The sequence below is a fragment of the Coregonus clupeaformis genome, unplaced genomic scaffold (assembly GCF_020615455.1).
Source record: "Coregonus clupeaformis isolate EN_2021a unplaced genomic scaffold, ASM2061545v1 scaf0005, whole genome shotgun sequence".
Taxonomy (NCBI): domain Eukaryota; kingdom Metazoa; phylum Chordata; class Actinopteri; order Salmoniformes; family Salmonidae; genus Coregonus; species Coregonus clupeaformis.
The window spans coordinates 927,630-953,104 of record NW_025533460.1 but is presented as its reverse complement, the minus strand read 5'-3'; the positions used below and the strand labels follow the sequence as shown (position 1 = coordinate 953,104).

Genomic DNA, 25,475 nt, shown 5'->3' with positions numbered 1-25,475 from the left:
AATAGCATGTAAATGTAGGGTTTTTGTTCTACCACAAGGTAGAGCTGTTGGATAATTAATCGGTTCAAAATGGCAGTTTTAGTTTTTTTGCAACTCTTCAGTCTTGATACTGAAGCACAAATTATTACAGAGTATCTTTGATGTTATTAATATCTGAGAGTTAAGCTGTCAATGGAAAAACAGAAATTCTACTCCATAATTTGGCAGATAAGTGTAGACATGGCATCAACAGAACCTCAGAGTCCCACGAGCAGGTGTAGTGCTTGTCAGACTACAGTACATCTCAGCAGAGCTATTTTCTTGCAACATAGTAGAAAGTTGATCATTAATTTCCAGAATCAGAGATACCGCAGTCCCGTTTTAATAGGATGCAATATCAAAGAATATCAGATAGGTGGATATGCAGATTTTCTAGAAGTGTGAAAGACAGTCTATTGAAAGATAATATATTAATGTTAACACTCACAAAAAAAATGTAAATTTTAACACTTGTAGTAGCAGTTAATACATTTATAAATAGTTTTATGAATTCCATAAACCCTCTGATCTTATGCTTTCTCCTCATTGTGGAACTTTCTGTTAAACTTAAATCAAACAAGTTCTGTGTTATCCTGGGTGCCAGTCTGTAGTGATGGGCATTGAGTCTTTTTGGTTAGCCGGATCATTTTGGCTCCGTTCAACTAAAAGAGACATTCATTTGTCTAAATACGGATCTTCGTTTAGAAATCTTTCCCCACTATGTTATTCATGCAGTGAGGATTTACCATCTTCAGAGAATGTTTTTATAATTTATCTGCAGATAATTGATATCTGGAGCTCAAAAACCAGTAGTTAGCACTATGGGGGAATGGCGATGGGCTGGTCCTTTTGTAGGCCAGTGGGACTGTCTTAACTAGTTTCTTCCCCCACAGTATTTTCATTATCTGGCAAGTAATGGGGGCCTCAAGGAAAATAATGGAGTAGGCAAGAGTGCAAACAGATCTGGGACCAGGCTAGTTCTGTGTCTTTTGAGGAAATAATTGGTCGTTTTGCATACTTTTTATTCCTTTAGGGAAGTGGCCCCCAAGACCTGCCCCCATGTTGTTACAAACAAGAAAATAACATCCCCGCTTTTTTCATTGTTTTGCTCATTAGGCCTATGTATGAAATGAATGAAAAGGAGAGCAAGAAATGTAAAACAAAGTCGTATCTGATAAAATGTGGATGTTGAATATTTAAATTCATCAGCATCACAGGAATTGGATTAACAAAATAAGTTTGCTTTGTGTTCTACCATTTGATTTGGGGATGTGGTTATTTTTGTGCTGACTTACCTAGTTAACCCTACTTGGCCAATTTCTGCTAGCGAGTATCCAACAATGAGCGAGTTCGTTTAACATTGCCAGGTGCCCTGGGTAGGCTGATGTTGCATATTTTAGACCATTCTCCTCCACCGACCCGGTGCACCGGGGAATGCAAAACGAACTCGCCCACTGACAAGCAACCTACGTACACAACCGGCTAGTGGAGGAGAGCTCGAGCCTCGAGTACTTGACAGCAGTGCATCTGGAATAATAAAACATACACTATATTAAAGTTTAGGTGAGTAACAGTTAATGTCGCTTGCTCTTTAAGATATTAATTTCTCGTTTCTATTCAATTATTGGAATGCAAGAACACTAGCCACACCTTGAAATACTATTGAGTGGCTTGTTTATGACATGGTCCTGGCATGGCAAGCTGGTAAATCCACATGCTAGCTAATGCTAAAATAATGTAGCTAGCTTGCTGCTGGGAGCAGCTATGAAACAAGCCACATTACGATACCCTCTATGACATTTTATCAGGTCTTTGCCATCCATCCGACTTTCTGATAATGCAGGCACATCAAAGGTAAGGTTAGCTAATGAAATAATGAGTATTTCTAAATCAATTGAACCATTGATGCCATTCGAAATAAAGGTAAGAGGGAATTCGTGCTGTAGCTAATAATGTTTTGATTACTTAAGAAGAAAAAATTACATTATATATATATATATATATATATATATAAAAAGGTCATTTAACACAACATATATAAATGAGCATTATTTATATAAATGAGCTTTATTAAAGCTCATTTATTTATATATATATATATATATATATATATATATATATATATATATATATATATATATATATATATATATATATAAATAAATAAAGCTCATGTATATATGTTGTGGAGGGTTGCATAAAAAGTAAGATATTGTAGCGAACGGCAGGCCAAGAAATCGAACCCCGGGTCGCTGGTGTGAAAGGCAACGCACGGGTCAATAGTGACGTCACTTGGTAGGAATTAGAGCACTGCTGACGCTACACTGTCCCTTCCAAACGGGAAGGCACGTCCCCGTGCTTCGTATACTTAGCCCCCCTCACAAGTCCGGGCCGTGCGTTCCGATGGCCTCACAGCCGTCATCCCACTTTTGACACGAACGGCAAGGCATCGAACCCGGGTCGCTGGCATGAAAGTCAAACACCCGAGTTGCGTCAATAGGGTTAACCCTCTTGGTGGGAATTGTACCGTGGCTCAAATAGAAGGATAGCTATAATACCATTTCAGTGTCCAGGATTTGTTAGTCTGTGTGTTTCTATGTATCAAGCCAGGATGCTGTGTTTAACGTATATTTGACTTTTGACTAAAAACCTACTTAAAGGGTGTTTACCACGAGTGCCTCAATTTGCATGAAAATAAGTAAATGCACTCTTTCAGTGTCCAGGATGTTTGTTTCCAGGAAGGAAGCCCCAGGATGCTGCGTTTAAACTGTTATCACGATCAGTCTTAGGTAGATTTATGATGGACAATAAACCACTTAAAACAGTCGATTAATCACAGACCTTTCACTCTTCTGATAGTGTAGGGTGATTCTCATGAAACCCGTTTTAACCATGGCAGTAGCAAATGGAGTTACATTTTAAATTTTTTAATTTTAGTCATTTAGCAGACGCTCTTATCCAGAGCGACTTACAGTTAGTGAGTGCATACATTTTTTTCATACTGGCCCCCCGTGGGAATCGAAGCCACAACCCTGGCATTGCAAGCGCCATGCTCTACCAACTGAGCTACAGAGGAGGCCACGTCCCTGAGTTACACTGAACTAAAATATGAACGCAACATGCAACAATTTCAAAGATTTTAATGAGTTACAGTTCATATAAGGAAATCAGTCAACTTAAATAAATTAAATAGGCCCTAATCTATGGATTTCATGTGATTGGGAATACAGATATGCATCTGTTGGTCACAGATACCTTTAAAAAAAGGGTAAGGGCATGGATCAGAAAACCAGTCAGTATCTGGTGTGACCACCATTTATTTGCCTCATGCAGCGTGACACATCTTCACATAGAGTTGATCAGTCTGTTTATTGTGACCTGTGGAATGCTGTCCCACTCCTCTTCAATGGCTGTGCGAAGTTGCTGGATATTGGCGGGAACTGGAACACGCTATCGTATACAGAGCATCCCAAACATGCGACATGTCTGGTGAGTATGTAAGCCATGGAAGAACTGGGACATTTTCAGCTTCCAGGAGTTGTGTAGAGATCCTTGCGACATGGGGCCGTGCATTATCATGCTGAAACATGAGGCGATGGCGGCGGATGAATGGCATGACAATGGGCCTCAGGATCTCGTCATGTTATCTCTGTCCATTCAAATTGCCATCAATAAATGCAATTGTGTTCGTTGGCCGTAGTTTATGCCTGCCCATACCATAACCCCACCGACACCATGGGGCACTCTGTTCACAACTTTGACATCAGCAAACCGCTCGCTCACACAATGCCATACATGCTGTCTGCCATGTACAGTTGAAACTGGGATTCATCCGTGAAGAGCACACGTCTCCAGCGTGCCAATGGCCATCGAAGGTGAGCATTTGCCCACTGAAGTCGGTTTCGACGCCAAACTGCAGTCAGGTCAAGACCCTGGTGAGGACGATGAGCATGTAGATTAGCTTCCCTGAGACAGTTTTTGCAGAAATTCTTCAGTTGTGCAAACCCACAGTTTCATCAGCTGTCTTTATTTAACTAGGCAAGTCAGTTAAGAACAAATTCTTATTTACAATGACGGCCTACACCGGCCAAACCCGGACAACGCTGGGCCAATTGTGCGCCGCCCTATGGGACTCCCAATCACAGCCGGTTGTGATACAGCCTGGAATCGAACCAGGGGGTCTGTAGTGACGCCTCAAGAACTGAGATGCAGTGCCTTAGACCGCTGCGCCACTCGGGAGCCCTGGCTGGTCTCAGACGATTCCGCAGGTGAATAAGCCGTTGGTGGCAGCTTATGGTAGAGAAATTAACATTCAATTATCTGGCAACAGCTCTGGTGGACATTCCTGCAGTCAGCATACCAATTGCACGCTCCCTCAACTTGAGAGATCTGTGGCATTTTGTTGTGTGACAAAACTGCACATTTTAGAGTGATCTTTTATTGTCCTCAGCACAAGGTGCACCTGTGTAATGATCGTGCTGTTTAATCAGCTTCTTGATATGCCACACCTGTCAGGTGGATGGATTATCTTGGCAAAGGAGAAATGCTCACTAATGGTTGTAAACAAATGTGTGCACTAAATTTGAGAGAAATAAGCTTTTTGTGCAAATGGAACGTTTCTGGGATCTTTTATTTCAGCTCATGAAACATGGGACCAACACTTTACATGTTGCATTTATTATTTTGTTCAGTATACTTCCATATAGATGGGTTAGCTGAAAACGTCAAGAAAACAATGCACACGCTTCAATGGGGCAGAAGTCAGTTGTGATTCTGGATGGCCAGATGTCCTTAAAAAAGTTTTCTAATTTGTCTTTGTATGCAGCCTTGAACTCCCTTCATTTTGCTTTTGTCTTTGAATATTTTTCCTTTCCTCTTTACTGCCACCTGATTTTAAACACTTTTTTTCTTATTGAGAAGCTCTTTTAATTCCCGAGTCACCCACGGTTTATTATTGGGAATAACGAGATCCTCACAGAAACAGATGTACTCCGAGACAGTATCCACTGCCTCTTCCAGGTCGTCGGCGCTGTCCGTCAGGGCCGCCCAGTCAGTGGACTCTCTTCCAGGTCGTCGGCGCTGTCCGTCAGGGCCGCCCAGTCAGTGGACTCTCTTCCAGGTCGTCGGCGCTGTCCGTCAGGGCCGCCCAGTCAGTGGACTCTCTTCCAGGTCGTCGGCGCTGTCCGTCAGGGCCGCCCAGTCAGTGGACTCTCTTCCAGGTCGCCGGCGCTGTCCGTCAGGGCCGCCAGTCAGTGGACTCTCTTCCAGGTCGTCGGCGCTGTCCGTCAGGGCCGCCCAGTCAGTGGACTCTCTTCCAGGTCGTCGGCGCTGTCCGTCAGGGCCGCCCAGTCAGTGGACTCTCTTCCAGGTCGTCGGCGCTGTCCGTCAGGGCCGCCCAGTCAGTGGACTCTCTTCCAGGTCGTCGGCGCTGTCCGTCAGGGCCGCCCAGTCAGTGGACTTGAAACAGTCCTGGAGGGCTTCAGTAGCTTCAGGAGTCCAGCTGTTAATCTCCACCTATTTAGCCTTCTCTCGCTGCAGTCACTGTTTGTAGACTGGGATGAGCCCAACCATGTTATGAGCCAAATCCCCGAGATTGGGTAGTACCTTGGAGGAATACGCACCTGGGATGTTACCATAACAGAGGTCCAGACAGGCTTCATTTCGGATAGGACATGTAACATATTGCTGGTATGATGGTAAATGTTCAGATTGACTGCACATTTTAAAGTCTCCCATGATCAGCTTTACTGCTTCAGCTGACTGTCCCAGCATGGGAAACAAGGTCATGGATCAGGTCGGCAGCTGTTTGGGTGTCAGCGGAAGGGGGCTATTTAAATAATAAACAGTCAGACTTGATTTATTTCCTGTGGCAGGTAGTATGGCAGTAGGTTAAGAGCAAGGAGTTCAATATTTTTAGTACAGACCTGGTGCTTCGTTGTGATATGGGCTGAATTGCAGTATTTCTCATTGATGAACTCACAAACTCCTCCGCATTTCCTCTTACCGGAGTTGATGTTTTGGTCCATTCTAACGATTGTGTAGCCGTCCAGCTCCACTGCAGAGACGGTTTCCTGTTCCGTAAGCCAGGTCTCAGACAGATCAGGCAGGATTGTCGGTACTCGGAAAGGTATTGGGTACAAGCCTGTAGCTCGTCGGCTTGGGCGGTATACTGTTTACCGGGGTATTTGGAAATAGCCACAGGATGGTTTTTCAATACCGTTTTAAACTATGTTTTTGAAGTTTTTCAATCAATATTCATATTTACTTTTTAAGTAAATACCTGCAGTCAACTTGTGCAATACGTTAGGAGGTAAAGCAGATTGCGTTCTTCATTTCACCTGTCACATTATTTTACATTATGAAACTTATCGTAGTTCCCCAGAACAGTTGAGCCAGTCAAGTGTTTGTTTGTAAATAGCAGAAGAAAGCGGGAGCAGGTGAGTCCAGCTGTGTATTGACAATATTTGCGTTTTATATTGAAAGTCAAATGTTTTTTTTGCTTCAATAGAGTTATCAGGGACGTGCAACTATAGTTTTCCTTCACAGAAAATACATTAGTGCAACACATTCGGCAGAAAATAGCTTCATTGTCATGAGATGACAACAGAAGTGCAACACTATTTGGCTGGCGGCCACACAAGTAAATGAGCTTACAATGAAAAAGCAAGGTATTTTTTTGCAAAAAACGATGCATGGCCACCATATTTCTAATGTTATCATAGAAAGATTGTAACCAGTGACAGTTCCTAATGTTTTGCTTTAAGTTAATCTTGTGTTTTACCTGAGAAAATTAGGCTGGCTACACCAAGAAAAGTACTGGAGAAAAGTAGCTACACATCATTCAGAGCGCTGTCTTTTGATAGAATGCCTGTTCGTGAATTCTCATCCGAGTGGAGAAGTGCAACTAAGCCTCCAAATGATTTTGATGCTGAGCAGAAATTACAATAAGAAGCATTTTAGATTTATATTGACGAAACGCTGCAAGATATTTCATATGCGTTGTATCTTTTTTTCCTGCGTGAAAAAATACGAATTTTGCATTAGGGCGACCCCTAAGTTTAACTTGCTAGTTATCTAATTAAGTGGCGGAATAATGAAGTCACGGGGGATCATATTGTGTTCGCTTTCTGCTGTGTTTGAGAAGTAAAAGCCCTTTGGATGGGTTATCTGTACAGCTGCCGCTGCTGCCTGATTTCCTTGCATTTTTTCTCCTATCCGTTCTGCCCCATCTGCTCCTCCCTTATCTTCTCCAAGCAGAGCAGGCAGCCCCGCGACCCCCAGACTCCACACAGACACAGTGTGTACACAGTACTGTTCTTCCTTCAGACAAGCATATATCAAAACTTTGTTGATTTGCACAATGTTTCTCGTTCACATTCGCTTGTAAATGTCCAAATTCACCAAAAATGACATTCGGTAGCGCCTACCTATGTATAACTTTATGAGCTGGATTGCCTGTCTTTGCAATTTAGTTTATTTTCGTTTGCTCTCGTTAGCATATTTAGCTAGCAGCATCCATGGAAATTTGCTATTACTTGTACTAATTTTGTTAGCATTCTGGTAATAGAAGGCCAATTGACTTTTTTGGGGTGCTTTTTGGCGCCCCCTTGTGTACTAAACCAGTAATACCGTAAATTCTGGTGTGAGGATATGAAAATCTGGATGCCGCCCAACACTACTCGTCAGTCTTATTCTTTATGATTTGTGCATTGCCTTGCACAATAGATGGAAGACGTTTTCTGAAGGGCTGTTTTTTAATCCGATTCCGAATTCCTCCTCTACTGCCACTCTTCTTTTCTTTAGATGCCTTTTCTTGGGAACATGTTGATTGTATTGATTGTAATATTCCATTGTAGCCTAAGCTTGCAGCAAAGGGTCGGAGATTAAGCAGGACGTCTCTTGTGTATGATATCCGCGGTTGCAGCAAAAGTACTGCTATTTGCCTCATTATTAGCTATCTGATTTCATACCAAACTTGGTTGATTGAGGTGGGATCGCAACTTTAAACAAACAAACAAGCACGAAAACGACGAGCACAAATGACCGTGTCACTGCAAGAGGTCCTCTGTAGCTCAGCTGGTAGAGCACGGCGCTTGTAACGCCAAGGTAGTGGGTTCGATCCCCGGGACCACCCATACACAAAAAAATTTATGCACGCATGACTGTAAGTCGCTTTGGATAAAAGCGTCTGCTAAATGGCTTATTATTATTAAGAGCAGCCCCCATACATAATATAATGTTTTATAAACATGGAAGGATCTTACAGATTGCATTCGCTCACTGTTTTGCTGCTCCCAAACTTGATCTTTTAATAAAGCTTTGGTAATTCATATTTATTTAAAGCAGTCTCACGAACCAAATCCTTTATTGATAGTCTGCTATTTGGGAATGCATTGGGCATGACAAAAAAAACAGGCTTCGCTGAAATGAAAAACAAGCAATCTGTGTTATTGTTAAGACCTGCTTTTGGTTGGTCTTAAAACTTTAGCGCTGCATGAAATTGTCACTTTTGTGCATGTTTTTAAGGACACACCTCAAATATTGCCACCCCTCCCACCTCAGCACAAGCGGGCTGATGTGAGACAGGTAAACCTGGCATTAGGGATGGAAAATGCCAGTGCCAGTGGTTTTACATGACGAAATTGTCCTCGATGTTCAATTTCACACACAGCTTGGATACAACCATGATTACAGATACAGATTTCAGGTACAGATCTACTATGTTATAATATCTGACAGTACAGTAGGGTCAGCATTTCTCACGAGGCAGTGGACTGTGTTAAACATAATGACATCCAGGTTTTTACGGGTCTATGAAATGGGTATGTTTAAATGAGATGTTCATGTTAGGGGGACGTGTGTATTTGTGCTTCTTGTTTATTAATTGTACTTCTTTCCCCTTAGACTACCAACACCAATGCAATGTTGCTCCTCAGACACTGCCGAGGCCTAACCAGAGTAGGCCTTCTCAAGACTCAAAGGTAAAGTATTAAAAAAAACACTACTGTCACCTGTCACACAGGTAGTCATAAAATAAGCTGCATTTGTTACCTTTGAGCATAAAGGTAATGTCAAAGTTATAAAAAATATATCACTAAAGGCATGGCCATTCTGGCAGACCTGGCATTTGCCTTGTCTCCTTATTGCTATAGTCCACTTTAATGGCCTGTTTGGCCTGTTAATGTCTTGCCTAGTCAAAGGTCTGAGTCAGTCAGAACAGCCACTAAAAGATCTTACATGTCTCCAAAAAACAAGCAGGTTATACACCAGCCACCCAGGGCTGTCAGCCAGCAAAGTGCAACGCAAGGCCACTATGTCTTGACTGACTTAAAGGAATAATTTTCATTACAGCTAACTGCATCCGAAATGTTGCTCTATTCCCTAGCTATGTGCATTCAGAAAGTATTCAGACCCCTTGACTTTTTCCACATTTTGTTACGTTATAGCCTTATTCTAAAATTGATTAAATAGTTTTTTTCCCTCATCGGTCTACACACAATACCCCATAATGACAAAGCAAAAAACGTTTTTTATAAATTTTAGCAGATGTATAATTTTTTAAATCACATTTACATAAGTATTCAGACCCTTTACTCAGTACTTTGTTGAAGCACCTTTGGCAGCGATTACAGCCTCGAGTCCTCTTGGGTATGACGCTAAAAGCTTGGCACACCAATATTTGAGGAGTTTCTCCCATTCTTCTCTGCAGATCCTCTCAAGCTCTGTCAGGTTGGATGGGGAGCATCGCTGCACAGCTATTTTTAGGTCTCTCCAGAGATGTTCGATCGGGTTCAAGTCCTGGCTCTGGCTGGCCACTCAAGGACATTCAGAGACTTGTCCTGAAGCCACTCCTGCGTTGTCTTGGCTGTGTGCTTAGGGTCGTTGTCCTGTTGGAAGGTGAACCTTCGCCCCAGTCTGAGGACCTGAGCGCTCTGGAGCAGGTTTTCATCAAGGATCTCTCTGTACTTTGCTACGTTCATTTTTCCCTTGATCCTGACTAGTCTCCCAGTCCCTGCCGCTGAAAAACATCCCGACAGCATGATGCTGCCACCACCATGCTTCACCGTAGGGATGGTGCCAGGTTTCCTCCAGATGTGACGCTTAGCATTCAGGCCAAAGAGTTCAATCTTGGTTTCATCAGACCAGAGAATCTTGTTTCTCATAGTCTGAGAGTCCAAACTTCTTCCATTATAGAATGATGGAGGCCGCTGTGTTCTTGGGGACCTTCAATGCTGCAGAAAGTTTTTGGTACCCTTCCCCAGATCTGTGCCTCGACACCATCCTGTCTCTGAGCTCTAAGGACAAGTCCTTCGACCTCATGGCTTGGCTTTTGCTCTGACATGCACTGTCAACTCTGGGACCTTTTATAGACAGGTGTGTGCCTTTCCAAATCATGTCCAATCTATTGAATTTACTACAGGTGGACTCCAATCAAGTTGTAGAAACATCTCAAGGATGATCAATGGAAACAGGATGCACCTGAGCTCAATTTCGAGTCTCATAGCAAAGGGTCTGAATACTTACAGTTGAAGTCGGAAGTTTACATACACCTTAGCCAAATACATTTAAAATCAGTTTTTCCACAATTCCTGACATTTAATCCTAGTAAAAATTCCCTGTCTTAGGTCAGTTAGGATCACCACTTTATTTTAAGAATGTGAAATGTCAGAATAATAGTAGTGAGAATGATTTATTTCAGCTTTTATTTCTTTCATCGCATTCAAAGTGGGTCAGAAGTTTACATACACTCAATTAGTATTTGGTAGCATTGCCTTTAAATTGTTTCACTTGGGTCAAACGTTTCGGGTAGCCTTCCACAAGCTTCCCACAATAAATTGGGTGAATTTTGGCCCATTCCACCTGACAGAGCTGGTGTAACTGAGTCAGGTTTGTAGGCCTCCTTGCTCGCAAACGCTTTTTCAGTTCTGCCCACAAATGTTCTATAGGATTGAGGTGAGGGCTTTGTGATGGCCACTCCAATACCTTGACTTTGTTGTCCTTAAGCCATTTTGCCACAACTTTGGAGGTATGCTTGGGGTCATTGTCCATTTGGAAGACCCATTTGCGACCAAACTTTAACTTCCTGACTGATGTCTTGAGATGTTGCTTCAATATATCCACATAATTTTCCTTCCTCATGATGCCATCTATTTTGTGAAGTGCACCAGTCCATCCTGCAGCAAAGCACCCCCAAAGCATGATGCTGCCACCCCCGTGCTTCACGGTTGGGATGGTGTTCTTCGGCTTGCAAGCAGTTTTGGAGCAGTGGCTTCTTCCTTGCTGAGCGGCCTTTCAGGTTATGTCGATATTGGACTCGTTTTACTGTGGATATAAATACTTTGTACCTGTTTCCTCCAGCATCTTCACAAGGTCCTTTGAAGTTGTTCTGGGATTGATTTGCACTTTTCGCACCAAAGTACGTTAATCTCTAGGAGACAGAACGCGTCTCCTTCCTGAGCAGTATGATGGCTGCGTGGTCCCATGGTGTTTATACTTGCATACTATTGTTTGTACAGATGAAAGTGGTACCTTCAGGCATTTGGAAATTGCTCCCAAGGATGAACCAGACTTGTGGAGGTAAAAATTGTTTTCTTCTGAGGTCTTGGCTGATTTCTTTTGATTTTCCCATGATGTCAAGCAAAGAGGCACTGAGTTTGAAGGTAGGCCTTGAAATACATCCACAGGTACACCTACAATTGACTCAAATGATGTCAATTAGCCTATCAGAAGCTTCTAAAGCCATGACATCATTTTCTGGAATTTTCCAAGCTGTTTAAAGGCACAGTCAACTTAGTGTATGTAAACTTCTGACCCACTGTAATTGTGATACAGTGAATTATAAGTGAAATAATCTGTCTGTAAACAATTGTTGGAAAAATTACTTGTCATGCACAAAGTAGATGTCCTAACCGACTTGCCAAAACTATAGTTTGTTAACAAGACATTTGTGGAGTGGTTGAAAAAACAGGTTTTAATGACTCCAACCTAAGTGTATGTAAACATCTGACTTCAACTGTATGTAAATAAGGTATTTCTATAATTCTGTATTTTTTTTTGTGCTAAAAATTATAGAAACCTGTTTTTGCTTTGTCATTATGGGGTATTGTATGTAGATTGATGAGGGGGAAAAAACGATTTAATCAATTTTAGAATAAGGCTGTAACGTGACATTGTGGAAAAAGTCAAGGGGTCTGAATACTTTCCGAATGCACTGTACATAGTGCACTACTTTTGACCAGGACCCAAAGTAAAAAGTGATCAAAAGTAGTGCACTAAATAGGTATGCGGCCCTAGTGTCAGCTGCTGGGTTAATGATTTCCAAGCAGGAGCAGAGATAATCAATTACCTCCTTATCAAACAAGCTTCTGAAATACAGATTTGTCTCTCCCCCTTTATTTGTTTAGTCTTATTGCCTTGTTGAAATGAACTGTAATCAGTTTGCCTGACCTCTAACATTTTTAAGGAGTGGAGTCTCCTAGGAGAGGCCTTTGTCTGGGTTATCAGGTGAAATCTGGACCATAGAAACCATTTTAACATTTTCACAAGTCAATTAAGTCTAATGGGCCCAAACCTTTTCATGAATAGAAAAAGCTTTTGTCAGTTGCATAGTTACTGCCTACCATAACTTCTCTTTTGTATGGACATGGGTGTAACTAACTGTAACATGAATGCATTCAGTACATGAGTAAACTGCTAGGTGTGTCTCAAATGACTCCCTATATAGTGCACTTATTTTGGCCAGAGCCCAGAGCCATTTGGGACACACCCCCAGTGTTTGTCTGATTGTGACACTGGTCTGTGTGTCTCCTACAGGGTGCAGTTGTTGCAGGGTGCGGTCCCTCCTGTGGCAGTGTGTGTGGGCAGCCTCTGTGCACGCTGGGGCAGCAGTCATGGGGGGCAGGAGTCAGGGCAGTACCAGCGCAGCCATGGCCCCAACTGGAGACACGCCCTGGCAGGGCTGCTGGCTGGGACAGGGGCTGTACTGGCCTATGGCCTCCACCACAGCCAGGTGAGAGGGACAGTCTACGTGCTAAGAGCTGGTGTGATGGAAGTTGTGGTGCATTTATGCTATGATACTGTTAGAGAAATGTATCCTACAATATGGGCATTTAACAACATTTATAGTTTTTCAAGGTGTTATTTTGTTCAATACAATTCATTTTGTTACATGTTTTGTAGCATGAATAATGTCAAAAATTAACCATTTGTTTTTGACATTAATCATGCTACAAAACATGTAACAAAACGTTGTTTCTACTCTTTTTTTCCCTGTAGCTGATATTTGGCTGTTATTTGTCTTGTCTCCAGACTGAGCAGGCAGCCACCACTATAGTCCAGCCCATAGCCCCAGCCTCCTCTCTGCCCATCTACACCCAGGACGAGGTCACCAAGCACCGCTCCGTTGAGGAGGGCGTCTGGGTCACCTACAAGGGCAGCGTCTATGACATCACAGAGTTTGTGTCCATGCACCCTGGCGGTGATAAGATCCTGCTAGCAGCAGGTGGGGCTCTGGAGCCCTTCTGGGCGCTGTACGCCGTTCACAGGCAAGACCATGTGCTGGAGATCCTGTCAGAGTATAAGGTGGGCGAGCTGTGTGGTTTAGTTATCTGGTCTGTGCAAGTGTAAATAATTATAATGTTGCTACGACAGCATATATTCCCATAACCAATTCTTATTATGAAACCTTTGTTGCAATTGACTATGTTTTTATTATCTAAACAACATAACAGTGAAATATATATATATATATATATATATATATACAGTACCAGTCAAAAGTAACTACTCATTCCAGGGTTTTTCTTTATTTTTTACTATTTTCTACATTGTAGAATAATAGTGAAGACATCAAAACTATGAAATAACACATATGAAATCATGAAGTAACCAAAAAAGTGTTAAACAAATCAAAATATATTTTATATTTGAGATTCTTCAAAGTAGCCACCCTTTGCCTTGATGACAGCTTTGCACACTCTTGGCATTCTCTCAACCAGCTTCACCTGGAATGCTTTTCCAACAGTCTTGAAGGAGTTCTCACATATGCTGAGCACTTGTTGACTGCTTTTCCTTCACTCTGCGGTCCAACTCACCCCAAACCATCTCAATTGGGTTGAGGTTGGGTGATTATGGAGGCCAGGTCATCTGATGCAGCACTCCATCACTCTCCTTCTTTGTCAAATAGCCCTTACACAGCCTGGAGGTGTGTTGGGTCATTGTCCTGTTGAAAAACAAATGATAGTCCCACTAAGCGCAAACCAGATGGGATGGCGTATCGCTGCAGAATGCTGTGGTAGCCATGCTGGTTAAGTGTGCCTTCAATTCTAAATAAATCACAGACAGTGTCACCAGCAAAGCACCATCACACCATCTCCTCAATGCTTCATGGTGGGAACCACACATGCGGAGATCATCCGTTCACCTACTCTGCGTCTCATAAAGACACGGCGGTTGGAACCAAAAATCTAAAATTTGGACTCAAGGACAGATTTTCACCAGGTCTAATGTCCATTGCTCGTGTTTCTTGGCCCAAGCAAGTCTCTTCTTCTTATTGGTGTCCTTTAGTAGTGGTTTCTTTGCAGCAATTCGACCATGAAGGCCTGATTCACACAGTCTCCTCTGAACAGTTGATGTTGAGATGTGTCTGTTACTTGAATTCTGTGAAGCATTTATTTGGGCTGCAATTTCTGAGGCTGGTAACTCTAATGAACTTATCCTCTGCAGCAGAGGTAACTCTGGGTCTTCCTTTCCTGTGGCTGTCCTCATGAGAGCCAGTTTCATCATAGTGCTTGATGTTTTTTGCGACTGCACTTGAAGAAACTTTAAAAGTTCTTGAAATTTTCCGTATTGACTGACCTTCATGTCTTAAAGTAATGATGGACTGTCATTTCTCTTTGCTTATTTGAGGTGTTCTTGCCATAATATGGACTTGGTCTTTTACCAAATAGGGCTATCTTCTGTATACCCCCCCTACCTTGTCACAACACAACTGATTGGCTCAAACGCATTAAGAAGGAAAGAAATTCCACAAATTAGAAGGCACACCTGTTACTTGAAATGCATTCCAGATGACTACCTCATGAAGCTGGTTGAGAGAATGCCAAGTATGCAAAGCTGTCATCAAGGCAAAGGGTGGCTATTTGAAGAATCTCAAATATAAAATATATTTGGATTTGTTTAACACTTTTTTGGTTACTACATGATTCCATATGAGTTATTTCATAGTTTTGATGTCTTCACTATTATTCTACAATGTAGAAAATAGTAAAAAATAAAGAAAAACACTTGAATGAGTAGGTGTGTCCAAACTTTTGACTGGTACTGTGTATATATATACAGTGCCTTCGGAAAGTATTCAGACCCCTTGACTTTTTCCACATTTTGTTACGTTACAGCCTTATTCTAAAATGAATTAAATAAAAACAATTCCTCAGCAATCTACACCCAATACCCCATAATGACGAAGCGAAAACAAGTCAAGGGGTGTGAATACTTTCCAAAGGCACTGTATATATATTTATTTATAACAATTTTAAAAATTAAGGTGGGTGAGCTGAGTGCGGAGGACTGGCGGAAGCAGCAAAGCGTGAAATCCACGGATCCCTACTCCACCGACCCGGAGCGGCACCCTGCCCTGCGCATCAACAGCCTCAAGCCCTTCAATGCCGAGCCCCCGCCCGAGATCCTCTCCGACAACTACATCACCCCCTCAGCCATCTTCTTTAAGAGGAACCACCTGCCCGTGCCACAAGTGGACCCGAAATCCTACCGGCTGCAGGTGGAGGGTCTGCCTGGGGGAGCACCTCTGAGCCTCTCTCTGGAGGAGCTGAAGACACGCTTCCCCAAACACACAGTCACGGCCACGCTGCAGTGTGCTGGCAATCGCCGCTCGGAGATGAACAAAGTCAAACAGGTGAAGGGGCTCAACTGGGGCATTGCTGCGATAAGTAATGCTACGTGGAGCGGTGCCAGGCTGAAGGATGTGCTGCTGGCAGCTGGCTATAGGCCAGAGGTGGCCCGGCAGACATGCCACGTTCAATTTGAAGGACTGGACAGTGACGTGACCGGCACCACCTACGGGGCATCTATCCCGCTCAACAAGGCGGTCAGTGAAGAGGGTGACGTGCTGTTGGCGTACCAGATGAACGGAGAAGACCTACCTGCTGACCATGGCTATCCCGTACGGGTGGTGGTGCCGGGAACGGTGGGCGCCCGCAATGTCAAGTGGCTGGGAAGGATCATAGTGAGTGAGGAGGAGAGCAGCAGCCACTGGCAGCAGAATGACTACAAGGGCTTCTCCCCCGCCACTGACTGGGACACGGTGGACTTCAAGTCGGCCCCAGCCATCCAGGAGCTGCCCATCCAGTCGGCCATCACCCAGCCAGCGGAGGGAGCCGTGGTGGAACGCAGCGCAGAGGAGGTGACGGTGAAGGGCTACGCCTGGAGCGGGGGCGGACGGGAGGTTGTGCGTGTCGATGTGTCTCTGGACGGGGGGCAGACCTGGCAGGTGGCGCAGCTACAGAGCAGTGAGAAGGGGCAGGTCCCGGCCCCCTCGCCCCCACCCGGCAGAGCCTGGGCCTGGAAGCTGTGGGAGCTGACAGCCCCGCTGCCCCCCGCGGCCCAGGAGCTGGAGATTGTGTGCAAGGCGGTGGACAACAGCTACAACATGCAGCCAGACTCAGTGGCGCCTATCTGGAACCTGAGGGGAGTGCTGAGTAACGCCTGGCACAGGGTGAAAGTCACAGTCAAGGAGGATGAGGAAAAGGAAGAAGAGTAGAAACTGTTGTGATCTAGGGGGTTGTGTTCAAGTCTTAAAGAGTATAGAGGGAAACGGATGATGATGTTTTAACCTGGCCCTCTCCAGACAGACGACGTCAAACCCACTCAAGCTCAGTGGGGGAACTGACCGTACCACAGGTGCTGTGTGTGTGTGATGCCCTGACACTAAAGACCCCTCTGTTGTCTTGTTGCACAGCAAAACAGATAATTCTGTTCAGTGGAGATGGAAAAATGTAAATAGGCATTCATCTGTGCGTAGCCAATGTTGAGCGCTTAAAGAACATTATGTGGCCAGTTGGGTTAAAAAGAATCCCAAACGCACCACAAAACAAGATAACAGTAACAAATCTGTTGGTGTCAACAGTTGCTCAAGGACAAGCAAAAAACGCCTTGCCAGTGCAGTCCTTTTCATATCCTGAAATCTATTCACTAACCTCTTTGGCTTTGATGACAAGCTTGCTTCCATTTCATGATTTTATATGGGTGTCATTTGCTGGATCCAGAGAATATTCTAATTCTTTGATTTGCATTGTCTTAACTCATATTGATTATAGCTATTGATAAATTGTCTATCATATTACTAATTATTCATTGTGTAAGATCAAAAGCACTTAGATCTTGTAAGTTTCAGCTAGTGTTAGCTGCTGCATTAAGCAAGGTACTACATTGTTTAGATTTTCACAAAATAAAGTTCTCAGTTATATTTTTTAGATAAATTGTTTTGCACACAATGTATGCATTTAAATGAATCAGCGATGCTACTTTTGAAATGTATTTTTTCCCACTGTCAAGTGTGATAAAACATATTTTCTCCACCTATCTGGTTCTAGTATTCATTTGGAGACAACTTTTTATAAGAAAATAATTTAATCAAATAATTAACAAATTACATGCTACATGATTGATTACGAGCTTTAAATGAACAAGTGATAAATAAACAACACTTAAAACATTTATCAATAACACATTCATATTAAATATTAAACTTACACTATATGACCAAAAGTATGTGGACACCTGCTTGTCGAACATCTCATTCCAAAATCATGGGCATTAATATGGAGTTGGTTCCACCCCCTCTTGCTGCTATAACAGCCTCCACTCTTCTGGGAAGGCTTTCCACTAGATGTTGGAACATTGCTGCATGGACTTTAATTCAGCCACAAGAGCATTAGTGAGGTCGGGCACTGATTAGGCCTGGCTCGCAGTCGGCGTTCCAATTCATCCCAAAGGTGTTCGATGGGGTTGAGGTCAGGGCTCTGTGCAGGCCAGTCAAAGTCTTCCACACCAATCTTGACAAACCATTTCTGTATGGACCTCCCTTTGCGCACTGGGGCATTGTCATGCTGAAACAGGAAAGGGCCTTCCCCAAACTGTTGCCACAAAATTGGAAGCACAGAATCGTCTAGAATGTCATTGTATGTTGTAGCGTTAAGATTTCCCTTCACTGGAACTAAGGGGCCTAGCCTGAACCATGAAAAACAGCCCCAGACCATTATTCCTCCTCCACCAAACTTTACAGTTGGCACTATGCATTCGGGCAGGTAGTGTTCTCCTGGCATCTGCCAAACCTAGATTAGTCCGTCGGACTGCCAGATGGTGAAGCGTGATTCATCACTCCAGAGAACGTGTTTCCACTGCTCCAGAGACCAATGGCGGCAAGCTTTACACCACTCCAGCTGACACTTGGCATTGCGCATGGTGATCTTAGGCTTGTGTGCAGCTACTCGGCCATGGAAACCCACTTCATGAAGCACCTGACGAACAGTTCTTGTACTGACGTTGCTTCCAGAGGCAGTTTGGATCTCATTAGTGAGTGTTGCAACCGATGACAGACAATTTTTAGTGGTGTGGCCTACCACTTTGCGGCTAAGCTGTTGTTGCTCCTAGACATTTCCACTTCACAGTAACATCACTTACAGTTATAATAATAATAATAATAATATGCCATTTAGCAGACGCTTTTATCCAAAGCGACTTACAGTCATGCGTGCATACATTTATTTTTATTTTTATTATTATTATTTATTTTTTTGTGTATGGGTGGTCCCGGGGATCGAACCCACTACCTTGGCGTTACAAGCGCCGTGCTCTACCAGCTGAGCTACAGAGGACCACAGTTGACCGGGACAGCTCTAGCAGGGGAGACATTTGACGAACTGACTTGTTGGTAAGGTGGCATCCTATGACGGTGCGACGTTGAAAGTCACTGTGCTCTTCAGTAAGGCCATTCTACTGCCAGTGTTTTCTATGGAGATTGCATGGCTGTGTGCTCGATTTTATACGCCTGTCAGCAACGGGTGTGGCTGAAATAGCCTACTATCTACTAATTTGAAGGGGTGTCTACATACTTTTGTGTATATATATATATAGTGTATGTCCAACTGTTATTCAGCTGTTGTGCAATCATCATGAATTAAGCTTCTGTACCTCTGGCTAGACTCTAGAAAGAGATACATTGCTGGCCCCTGGTGGCCAGATAGCACATGACAAAACGTATACCAGTTTACTGTCTTTGCTAGTGCTAATCTAATGGTATTCATGACATATAACATAAATATACTTGCGGCAAAGATGATCCATTACATAGACAAAATAGTCGACAGACCGCTCTAATAATGGAAAAATTATATTTTACACAAAGGCAGAAGGGGGCGAGATCAGGTGGGAACATTTTAGCCAATGAGAGGGCAGATACGTGTTAACAACAGACACAGCTCCGATATAAAATTGTTTTGCTCAAAATTGCCGGAATGCCACGTGCGCCCTTACAAAAAAGAAACTGCAGTAAAAGTGCAGTAACTGCAGTCAACTGTGGTATTTTGGACGCAGTAATTGCAGAATAACTGCAGTGTACTGCAGTTGAACTGCAGTTATACTGCATTGTAACTGACAAAATTACTGCAGTAAAAAAAAACGGTGTTATTTTGGATGATGTATTTGCAACATACTGCACTTATACTGCACACTGACGGTACTCTTATTTTGTAAGGGTGTCCACTTATATCAGTACATTTGTAACAACCTAAACATTATGAAACTTTTATTCCATCAAATAAGCCTCACATAGCAAATTAGCAATGACATTTTTTGTTGACCAAATTCGCAGAATTTGTTATAGGAAATAACCACTGCCACCTGGTGAGGTTAGCATAAGGCTAACGTGTGCCAGGTTATCTGATGGGACCAGCTACAATGTACAGTAGCATTCTATCATGTGCAAGTAAATATACAAATGTAATTGGCTGATCCCCATTTTGAGATGGATGTCTAGGCATAGCCGCAGGAAGTAGGGGTGCTGAGGATGCTGCTAAAAACAAAATATATATACATTCACAAAAAGTAGTGCACTGTGCCTTTATTACTCCTGTAAAGCAGACCAAAATAGCCTTCAGCAGTGCAGAGAGAAATTATGACTAACAACATCAGAATATAGGTCAAGTTTAAGAGCTCAACTAGATAACTGTCACCACTGAGATACTAACACACAAGGAAAAGCAACAAGTAGGTAATACTGAGTAAATTAGTGATATGTACATCCCAAAAGTTCACTGGTGCTTTGCCAAAAGATAGTCCAGGTTGAATTAAAGCACAGCATATGCTGTGGGTGAGCTTCCTTTCTTTATGCAAAATGACTAATAGGAAGAAACCAATGCTACATAATTAAAAATGACTTCCTGTATATACTGTATATGTATGCAGGGATGACCAAAGATTATCTATTATATTGACTGCTCTAATGCCGCATTTCCATGGAGACTTCCCCCCACACCAGTATGCTGCCAGCATTTTATGTTAATGTAAACTCTAGTGTAATTGTGTTTTCAGAGCTAGGGCTGACAGTGAGACTTGTTAAGAGCAGGGTCAACATCCTCAATCAACAGCCTGCCCCATAGATGGAAACAGAAAAGTCTGAGCCTTTTGGGTAAAACACTGGGGTAAATCCTGTGTGGAAATGCACCATAACAATGGAAACACATGTCCTCAAAGATGGAAGACACTCAATAGCTAGCGTTCCATCCAATTGGCGACAGATTTTCATGCAAATATTCAAAAATCCACATAAAGAAAATATGCGAATTTTCCCACCAGTGGTGTTTCCACCAAATAGACTAAAAATCAGTGCGTGTTGAGGTAGTGCACACAAAATGTACTTTATCGCTTACATTTTCATGTACCGAATAAAACAATCCAAAGATCAATGTGTTTCCATCGCATGTTCAACTCTGCTGATAGTTTTGTCACAAAAACTTTTGCATTAAATAGCAAATGTGCCTACTCTGGTCTTGGCACTTGCTCTCTAGCCAACAGCTAGCAGATACAGTGCGGGTAGGCTGGTCTACATTATGAGATTATTCTGGGTAAGAGCGAGTCAAAAGGCAGTCAAGCATCGATCATCATGTCACCAGAATCAGATCCTCAATATTTATTGGAAAAGAGCATCAAGATCATCGTGCACTTTCATCACCCTGTGAAGTTCTCAGAAATTATTTAATCTATAGCCTAATAAAGTGCATGGTTTCCCGAGTCTTAGTGGGAGGACCACACAACATATAATCGCGTAATATGATGGTTATTATATCAATATATGCGCATTAAAGGCATTTCCATTGCCATTTCTCGCATATAGTTGAAGTCGGAAGTTTACATACACTTAGGTTGGAGTCATTAAAACTTGTTTTTCAACCCCTCCACACATTTCTTGTTAACAAACTATAGTTTTGGCAAGTCGGTTAGGACATCTACTTTGTGCATGACACAATACATTTTTCCAACAATTGTTTACAGACAGATTATTTCACTTATAATTCACTGTATCACAATTCCAGTGGGTCAGAAGTTTACATACACTAAGTTGACTGTGCCTTTAAACAGCTTGGAAAATTCCAGAAAATGATGTCATGGCTTTAGAAGCTACTGATAGGCTAATTTACATCATTTGAGTCAATTGGAGGTGTACCTGTGGATGTATTTCAAGGTCTACCTTCAAACTCAGTGACTCTTTGCTTGACATCATGGGAAAATCAGAAGAAATCAGCCAAGACCTCAGAAAGAAATCAGCCAAGACCTGGTTCATCCTTGGGAGCATTTTCCAAACGCCTGAAGGTACCACTTTCATCTGTACAAACAATAGTACGCAAGTATAAACACCATGGGACCACGCAGCCATCATACCGCTCAGGAAGGAGATGTGTTCTGTCTCCTAGAGATGAACGTACTTTGGTGCGAAAAGTGCAAATCAATCCCAGGACCTTGTTAAGATGCTGGAGGAAACAGGTGCAAAAGTATCTATATCCACAGTAAGATCGTACTTTTTGGAGAAATGTCCTCTGGTCTGATAAAACAAAAATATAACTGTTTGGCCATAATGACCATCGTTATGTTTTTGAGGAAAAAGGGGGACTTGCAAGCCGAAGAACACCATCCCAACCGTGAAGCACGGGGGAGGCAGCATCATGCTGTGGGGGTGCTTTGCTGCAGGATGGACTGGTGCACTTCACAAAATAGATGGCATCATGAGGAAGGAAAATGATGTGGATATATTGAAGCAACATCTCAAGACATCAGTCAGGAAGTTAAAGCTTGGTCGCAAATGGGTCTTCCAAATGGACAATGACCCTAAGCATACTTCCAAAGTTGTGGCAAAATGGCTTAAGGACAACAAAGTCAAGGTATTGGAGTGGCCATCACAAAGTCCTGACCTCAATCCTATAGAAAATGTGTGGGCAGAACTGAAAAAGCGTTTGCGAGCAAGGAGGCCTACAAACCTGACTCAGTTACACCAGCTCTGTCAGGAGGAATGGGCCAAATACTAATTGAGTGTATGTAAACTTCTGACCCACAGGGAATGTGATGAAAGAAATAAAAGCAGAAATAAATCATTCTCTCTACTTTCTGACATTTCACAATCTTAAAATAAAGTGGTGATCCTAACTGACATAAGACTGACTTTTTACTAGGATTAAATGTCAGGAATTGTGAAAAACTGAGTTTAAATGTATTTGGCTAAGGTGTATGTAAACTTCCGACTTCAACTGTAATAAATGTTACTGGCATACAAAGATCTCACCATGTTGAATGAACAAATTATCTGTTGGAATTTATACAATTGTACCAAAACTTCCTGTTTCCATCACAGCAGTCATGATAATTTTTTTAAAATATGGTATGACTTTACTCGCATAAAAACTATGGATGGAAATGTGGTTATTGACACTCCATACTTTTTTAAAAAGGTATCTGTGACCAACAGATGCATATCTGTATTCCCAGTCATGCGAAATCCATTGATTAGGGCCTAATGAATTTATTTCAATTGACTGGTTTCCTTATATGAACTGTAACTCCTTAAAATCTTTGAAATTGTTGCATGTTGCATGTATATTTTTTTCAGTGTAATTTATCTCGTTTTGGGATGATGCTTTTATGGCGATGTGGGTGCCTTCTATTGCTCCGTTCCTATTTGGGAACCCATTGATGGCAAAGAAACCCCTCTTGACTTCAACCTGTTGTGCGATGGTATATGGAAATGGTATGTTACAGTTCATTTAGCTGATGATTGCATCCAACACATTGGCTCATCGAGGGATGTGAGATGCAGATCGGCAAGCTCCCACTGAAAAGTGCACACTGCCAAAAACCGCAGGGTGGATAGCGCTTTGATGTGCACCAGAATGGCATGTGTTTGACTTTCTAAAGTAGGTCTTAAATCCTCGCAAAGATCCTATAAGATTGGTTTTGGGAAACTATATCTGATGAACTGATCTGTACTTTCTGCAAAAAAGTTCCACCTGTCTCTAAAAACGCACTCTCTGCGAAATGCAGCATGTGCCAAATCTTCCAACAGAGCAAAATCAGCCATCTCTCATTCGATTTCCCATTATCTCAGTCTTTTATAGTATTTCAACAATGGTTTCACTTTCACAGTTGCCTCTAATTTAACATATTACTGTACTTTATATGGATTATTATCGTAACAAATGCACTGATGTGGTCAAATTATATACAGCCTGTCAAGATAGGCCTATGTATGAATTCACAATGGAAATACAATTACATTGAAAATGATTTAATTATTAGGCCTACTCTCACAATTTCACACATGTCAATACATATTTCCCCCCTTCTGCGCTTCACAAGCAGTTCCCTCATTCCACCACTTGGCACGTGTCACCACTTGGCATGGTCATGGCCCTGCATAAGCATGAGTGATAAATGAGGTCCCAGGTTTCCATCCAACCTTTTTATGCGAGTAAAGTACATATGTCGAATAAAGAAAATGTCATGAAATACCTGATGGAAACAGAAGATTTGTCGGAAAACTTTACAAATGTCAACAAAACAAAATATTCTAGACAAAGTGAGATCTTTTTGTGTTAGTAAAATTAATTATGTGAGAAATGTCGTTGGGAACGCTTTTATACGCAAATAATAATATAATAAACAGCGAAGTAAACTTGTCACAAGATTATATATTGTGTGGTCCTTCCACTACGATTTGTCGGGGAAAACATGCGGTTTATTAGGGTACAGATGGAAAAAAAATATGATGAACTTCTCAGGGTGGTGAAGTGCAAGCTTGATGCTCCTTTCCAGTAAATATCGAGGGTCTTATTCTGGTGACATGATCATTGATGCTTGGCTGCCGTTTGAAAAATTTAAATAATATTGCTATTTTGTCCATAATCATCTCATCATGTAGGCCAGTAGTTCCCAACCAGGGGTACTATGACTCATGAGACCATAGGCCTACTGGTAAAATGCACATGAGGAGGTACTTCAGGGGTACTCTGGGCAGAGCAAAATTCAGTTGGTAACCAAAAAAGGTTGGGAACCACTGATATAGGCTATACCCGCACTGTATCTGCAAGTTGTGGGCTAGAGTGCAGGTACCAATACCAGAGTGGGCACACTCGCTGTATAACCCAATCTTTTTTTGTGAGAAAACCATCAGTAGAGTTGGAAATGCGATGGAAACCCATTTAACTTGTATTTTTTATTCGGTATATGGGAATTTGACCGCAAAATGTATTTTTATGTGCACTACATCATCACACACAGCCTTTTATCCAATAAGTCAATTTGATGGAAACACATCTCTGATGGGAAGATACTAGAATATTTGCATGAAAATCTGTTGCCAATTGGATGGAAACCTAGCTACTTGCTCTGCAGTTTTAAAATAAATTAAGTAAATTTTAACCTCTTTTATCTCAGTCATTGTTTTTAAGCCTTTTTAAGTGTTAGAGTAAGGCCAGCTCTTTCACACACACACACACACACACACACACACACACACACACACACACACACACACACACACACACACACACACACTTCTATCTATCTACACTTGTTTAGTTTACTTTGTGATGTACAGAGGAGGCTCCGGCTGTTTAATCTGCACGCTGAACTCATTGATGCACAGATGTGGTGAGGTATTTCATCTAGCAAGAGAAAGAGGGAAGAAGGAGGGAGAGAGAGACAAACAGGGTGGAGAGGGAGAAATAGAAAGAGAAAGACAGAAGTGAGAAATGGAACAAGAATAAGAAAGGTAATTGAAGGGATGAAAAGAAAAACAGAGTGAGAGATGGGACAGACTGCCCAGAGAAATAAAGTCGGTTTATGATGTAAAAGACAACAAACTCAGCGTGTGACCAGACCACAGACACATATGT

At 42.3% G+C, this 25,475-nt stretch overlaps 1 protein-coding gene across 2 annotated transcripts; it reads left to right on the top strand.

Moving 5' to 3' along the window:
- Window positions 1–1,413: 1,413 nt before the first annotated feature.
- suox (sulfite oxidase) lies at window positions 1,414–17,612 on the top strand. 2 transcript variants are annotated; one of them, XM_041891763.2, is made up of 5 exons: window positions 1,414–1,581; window positions 8,923–8,999; window positions 12,832–13,027; window positions 13,327–13,599; window positions 15,563–17,612. In XM_041891763.2, exons 2-5 carry the CDS (start codon window positions 8,941–8,943, stop codon window positions 16,793–16,795), a joined length of 1,761 nt encoding a protein of 586 aa, XP_041747697.1. In that variant the 5' UTR covers window positions 1,414–1,581; window positions 8,923–8,940; the 3' UTR covers window positions 16,796–17,612. The 2 variants fall into 2 exon arrangements, with proteins under 2 accessions (XP_041747697.1, XP_041747698.1); XM_041891764.2 differs by lacking the exon at window positions 1,414–1,581 and adding an exon at window positions 1,710–1,872.
- Window positions 17,613–25,475: the final 7,863 nt, after the last annotated feature.

Coding starts and splice junctions, on each gene's coding strand:
- suox (XM_041891763.2), top strand. CDS start 8,941: ATGTTGCTCCTCAGACACTGCCGAGGCCTAACCAGAGTAGGCCTTCTC. Junction 13,028..13,326: donor ATGGCCTCCACCACAGCCAG/GTGAGAGGGACA, acceptor TCTTGTCTCCAG/ACTGAGCAGGCAGCCACCAC. Junction 13,600..15,562: donor AGATCCTGTCAGAGTATAAG/GTGGGCGAGCTG, acceptor TTAAAAATTAAG/GTGGGTGAGCTGAGTGCGGA.